Below are 5,829 nucleotides of genomic sequence, written 5' to 3'. Positions count from 1 at the left end.
TTTTTACCACTGGTTGTTCAACTCTGCCCCCAGGTGGACTGGCCAACCTGCATCCCAGGCTCACGGTTGTACGCAAGGTATAAACTCTAGCTGATGGAGAATCCAGTTTAGTTATTTAAGGGTTGAAAGAAATATATATTTAAAGTCATGGTCTGTTATTTTCACTTTTCTGTCTGTAGGTTGATGCTACTGATGCAAGCTATCCATCAGTGAATACATGTGTGCATTATCTAAAGTTGCCGGAATATTCTTCGGAGGAAATCATGAGAGAACGCCTGCTAGCTGCTACAATGGAGAAGGGCTTTCATCTCAATTGAGCTTTGAAGTGCAATGGGAGACATCAGAGACTTTTAAAATACTAGTAAAGCCTCTTGTGCTTGTGTGCAGAGAAGTTTGTGATCCTCCACGCTAATGACACTTGCCTTTTTCCCATCATTAAGGCTTTAAGAACATGTGGAATAAGTTCGTTAGCTGCTAATGACAAAACAAATCCTTTAACTACCCAGCCAGCCAGTACATAGCACAGAACACTGTTGCTACAAGGGCTTATGTGACTGGAATAAGGTGGTCCTACTTGACTGTTCCAAAGAGCAGCTTCTCAGATCTTCAGTGTTCACTGGTAAATTTCTAACAGTGTATTTGTGTAAAGTTTGTCATTTCATACTTCATACACTACAGTTGCCATCACTGATTCCTGTTTTGCTGGCTTTTAAGCTACTTGGTCAGAAATCCTGCTTCCTTAAAACTTAGAGAGTTAATGAGCATCTCAAGCTTTTTTTTTTTTTTTTCCTTTTTAATGATGCCTGCACTATCAGAGTATTCTAGTGTTCTCTCTTTGTTTGGCATATAATCATGCACAATCTTTTATTTCTTTGAGGTGGGAGTATATTTTTATTTCCTAAATGCCATGCTATAAAGATCAAATTCTTAAGTGTGTTTGTGCAGCTCAAAAATAAAGATATATTAAGGGGAAAGGAAAAAAAAAAAACACTGGTCTAGATGCAAGGCACACTTAAAGCAAGTTTTACTTTCTGTTGTATTTTCTTTGTATATTATAAACATTTATTTAACTTGTTGCAGTTTGAAGTAAGAAATTTCCAAAATGTATGCTCAACAATAATCATTAAAATGTTTGCAGCGTACAAAACTGTGTCGTGACTGTTTCACTGCAACCACCAGACCTGAGCTTTAACCAGATACTTTCATTTTGAATCATTGAGATTTAGTTTTTTGAAATTATAACATGAAGAAATGTATTCTTCTATAGTCGATACACTTACTGAAACTGGAAAACTAGAAGACATATATGTTTATATGCTTAATCGTGATCCATCTGTTGTGTTGTCTTTAAGTATTCTTTTGCTAAAAATGGCCGAGTTATTTATGTTAACTTTTTAAACACCACATCTGCTACTTACCGTTGTATCTGCAGGGATGTAAAATCTAAGATCCAAGAATGATTTTTGAATGTTGTGTTATTCTGAAAAACTACCAGGATACCGCTATTTTCTGATTTTGAAGGAGCTCCAGTTCCATTTTCCAGACTTCTCTGATTTAGCATATCTGTGCATTTAGGTGAAAGAAATGTTGCCAGGCTTGATTTAGCCAAATGGCTTTTTTAGGAGTGAAAGCATTGTTTTGGAATTGCCCATTATTTACCTGTTTAAAAGGTAGGTTCCCTTTCTACATTAGAAGAGGTATCTCCCACTACAATCATTTGAGTACTGTTTTTACATTCTGCATGAGAATGTTGTAACTATGTAATCAGAGGCAGCATTTAAATAACCTTATTGTTAGTTTCACAGTTCTCTGTGAGAATAAAAGTTAAAACATAATAGGAATATTTAAATGTATGACCTATGCTTTAATCCAAAAAAATAGTGGTGGTGATTGTCTCAATAAAGTCATGGATGCATTACTAAAACTTTATACTAGTATTAGAATTAAAATCCAATATATGCGTGTAGTATTGCCATTATTTAGGTCTCTAAAATGTCTGTCAGCAGCCAGCTTTTTCTAAGACTGCCTAGAACAGGGGTCAGCAAACTATGGCCTACCACTTGTTTTTGTATGGCCCATGAGCTAAGCGTTATTTAAAAATTTTTAAGTGGTTAAATCAAAATATTTTATGATGTGTAAATTTTATGAAATTCAAATTTCAGTATCCATAAATAAAGTTTCATTAGAACACAGCCATGCTTATTCATTTATGTATTATCTATGGCTGTTTTTGCATTATGGTGGCACAACTGAGTAGTTATAGCAAAGACCATATGGCCCACAAAGCCTAAAATATTTACTGTCTGGCCCTTTACAGAAAAAGTTTGCTAAATCCTTGCTATAGCAGGTAAAATTGATGAGTCTTGTAAAATCAGTTCACTGTCTGAAACGTCGTCCAAGAACAAGGTAAAGCTGACCAGTTTAAGACAAATTTCTTGAGTGTGAAAGTTACTTAAAGCTGGTAGTCACAGTTCAGCAATAAACCTGAAGTGAGATGATGGCATAGCCTGTAAGAACAGTCACATTATATTTCATTTGCATCAGTCAAGTGTTATGAGACATCTACTAGGGTCTCCACATATAGTAAGTACTTGAGTATTTTTTCCTGTGGTATCTAGTGTTTTTTTTTTTTTTAATTGTTATTCTCTCTCAAGGTACTTAAATCTGTGCCAAGATGTTATTCAAGTGCTATTTTGGTGTGACCCAAAAGTTAATTTTGTTCACTCCCTAGTTACTTATGGTGTACCAGTTTCAGCAGTTACCTCAATGTGCTACTGATTAAGTGCCTACCAACTAGGACAGTGTTTCCCAACTAATGTCTCAGAAAGACCTCCAAAGCACTTTGATCTAGGCCGGGCTTTCCTCAGACCTTGGTGACAGTGCAAAGGTGGATCTGTACACACACACTACCCACTGTTCCAGTAGGTCAGAAACATTTCCTCTGCCTTCCTGAATGAGTCCATTATTGACTGGTTGCCTGGCTCTTTATAGATGCAAACTTTGAAATATGTAAGTAGTTTAGGAATGGATAAAGAATTTAAAATCCCCCCTCCACATACACATGAGAAGAAAAAACAGTAAGCACTAAATGAATTATTAGTGCTAGAATGTCCATTTATGTCCTTTTGGAGGATAAAGTATTGTAGATGAAAGAACTCTTGGAATTCCATTGGATGGCACAAAATCTTAATGTACCAAGACTTTAATTCTATTTCCCCCATTGCACCTGCCCTCCTACATCTACATGGACATAAATATGCTTTTACTTAAGACAGTTCTATATGTTCTACTCTTGACTGAGCAGCAAAAGCATATGGAAAGTTTGGGCGGGGGGATGAGGGCATTGTTCTTCCATAGCAATTTAGCAGTTTTCTTTGCTTCAAGGCATTCCAGAAGGAGGGGTTGAAGGAATAAGTTAGGGAGGGGTGAGGAAAGGATAAATTTCATACCTACCTGAACAGAGATACCTTTTTGCCTTTTATTTTTAAACTTTGAACTAAAGTAAATTTCATTTACAAATAAGTTTACTAATAAGACAAACCCTTTATAATATGGCACAAAGGATAGTTTGCTTTTTTTAATGTATAACCATTTATTATTTGGTAGTAACATTCTCTATAGTTAATTACATTGACAGTATTGTAATTGCCAAGTGCCCATAAAATGGATATCAGGTTTTTAGAAACTGGCAAATAAAATTTAATTCTGCAGTATTCATTATGTATACAATAAAGTTTTGGCTTTTTAAGGAAAAAGATAGCATTCAGAAGACAAAGTACTATGTGTTTAAGTCAGTTTTACAATTGTATTGGCTGATAAACAGTTGCCACACTTTCTTCCCACCTCATGCTGCTATTTAATTTGCAAAGGGAAGCAGAGGCCAAAAATTTTATTTAAGAAAAGTTAAACAAGTGAAGAAGAAATGCTTATTGTTAAAAAATAAAACTTGTCTCTCCCTCAGAAAATTTTTCTTTGCACATCATTTTAAAATACAGTTTTGTTTTCTATTAGGAACTGAAAAACACCTACTTAAAATGTCTTTGGAAGGATACCCCATTTTTCAGTGTATGTTCTTCCAGATTCTTTGGGGCTACAGATGTTGAGAGGTATTCCATATTCTCATTTCCTATGTTGATGTTGCCTGGCAGAGCCTTCCATTATTCAGCTTTCTGACATCTTATCGAGAATTAGTAGAGGAGCAAGAATTCTTGCCCGATTCGTTTCCACAATGCAGCCATTTAACACCATTTCATCCAAAATGATGTGTACTTTGTCTAAATTAAACATTATCTAGGGTCATATTAAGGAAATTGGTTTTAGAGTTAACATTCAATAAGTAATAGCATAAATCAGCCTGTAAGTTTTCCAGTTTTTTTTTTTTTTACAGAATTCCTGAGATTAAATTTGAAATTGGTGTCTATATTATAAATTATCTTCATGCATACATACACACCTAGTTTCTCTTTGGTTAAGCTAACTAGATAATAGACATAGAAATAGAACAGCTACACTTTTTAGCTAGAGAACATAGAGAACTAAGCTGGAGAACATAGCAAGTGAAATTTGGTTAGAGCATCACCTGGCCTCAAGAACAATGTTGTTTTCCCAGATAATAATAGTAACAGCCACAATTTATTGAATATGCATTATGTTCTGGCATTGCGTTGAATGTTTTATATGTTATTTCAGTCTTCTCTATAACTCGTGATGCACATGTTAAATATTATCTTTGCTTTACATAGGAGCAAACAGACTCAAAGCTGTTGTCCAAGGTCATATAGCTAGTTAACTGCCAGAGCTAGAATTTCAGCCCAAAGTTTGGTCTTGACTGCTCTGCTTCTAGATTTCTCAGGAGGGGCCTGAGGCTACTGAGTATACACCTTCTCTTAGCCCTCAAACCTCCACCCCCAAATGCCTTTATAACCTTACATCATAACCTATCTTCTGTGTCTGAAAGGCTGAAGAAAAATAACCACGAGGAGGAATGAACGAAGACGACAAGGCAATCCTGATTCAATTCCCAAGTAGATAAAAATTCTGAATTTTAAGAGTACTTATAAATGGACAGCTCTAAAAATATTCATTTGAGAATTCTGGAGCCACTTTAGCTTACTGAAGTTCCTACTAGATAGTACAGGGCATTGGGGGAGAAGAAAATACTGTTGTTAGACTATGAAGTCTAGCTAATTAGAGCCAAATTGTTCTCCCAGGAGCCCCTTCATTCGAGTACCAAACTTTTGTGAAAGTAGAAGAAGAACCGGAATGAGATGATGACAGTGGTTAAATGTTTATGAATTCTTAGTTTCCATCTCTACTTAAAGAGCATTATCCTGGTTGGTTAAAAAATCAGCTGACATTATTTCAAATAGACAAACTTCATTCAACAACTGAGTGATTAAATGAACGAGGAGAGTTCATAATTAAATGGTGAATCTTTGTAAAGTGAATCATTACCACCTGATTTTTTCCCCAGTAATTCCAGATGTCCAAGTCTATACTGTATTTTTTTTAGTGAACTATATCTATAGAGACTAAGACAACCCTGTGAATGACTTTTAAGTTTCTATTAGGCTCTGCGGTAATATCTCATTAAGCTCTGTGCAAATAGTGTTCCAGCAGAATAAACTTTTTCAAGAGCCCATGGGAACTTTCCTTAAGTGACCCAGAAAAAAAAGCTTTACTCTGATACACCTATTAATAATATTTTCCAATTATATAGATGATTGTTTTGTCCATGGCCAAATTGGGACTAAAATATTAGGCCCCTGACTCAATCCTATTCACCAGACCCAAGAGCCAGAACTTAGAAGAAGCCAAGAAAGCAGGAAT

General features: G+C 35.4%; 2 protein-coding genes across 3 annotated transcripts in view; one reads left to right on the top strand and one right to left on the bottom strand.

Annotated features, from left to right (window-relative positions):
• HECTD1 (HECT domain E3 ubiquitin protein ligase 1) overlaps positions 1-1,147 on the top strand; it is an 80,817-nt gene extending 79,670 nt beyond the window's left edge. Inside the window, exons 42-43 of the mRNA XM_006906863.3 lie at positions 1-77; positions 180-1,147. The exon at positions 1-77 is cut by the window's left edge and continues 67 nt beyond it. The gene's annotated coding sequence lies outside the window, so the exon portion shown is untranslated. The remainder of the gene's footprint in view (positions 78-179) is intronic.
• A 2,396-nt stretch (positions 1,148-3,543) lies between these two features.
• The window catches only part of AP4S1 (adaptor related protein complex 4 subunit sigma 1), a 39,188-nt gene continuing 36,902 nt past the window's right edge, over positions 3,544-5,829 (bottom strand). The window contains exon 6 of one of the 2 annotated variants that reach the window (XM_006906858.3): positions 3,544-4,290. In XM_006906858.3, coding sequence (XP_006906920.1) covers positions 4,162-4,290 — 129 coding nt within the window. In that variant the 3' untranslated portion in view covers positions 3,544-4,161. The remainder of the gene's footprint in view (positions 4,291-5,829) is intronic. The other variant, XM_015585524.2, reaches the window with a different exon arrangement.

Source organism: Pteropus alecto, unplaced genomic scaffold (assembly GCF_000325575.1).
Source record: "Pteropus alecto unplaced genomic scaffold, ASM32557v1 scaffold171, whole genome shotgun sequence".
In the NCBI taxonomy this organism is placed as follows: domain Eukaryota; kingdom Metazoa; phylum Chordata; class Mammalia; order Chiroptera; family Pteropodidae; genus Pteropus; species Pteropus alecto.
Note: the sequence above shows the minus strand (reverse complement) of the source record. Positions and strands in the feature narration are given on the sequence as shown.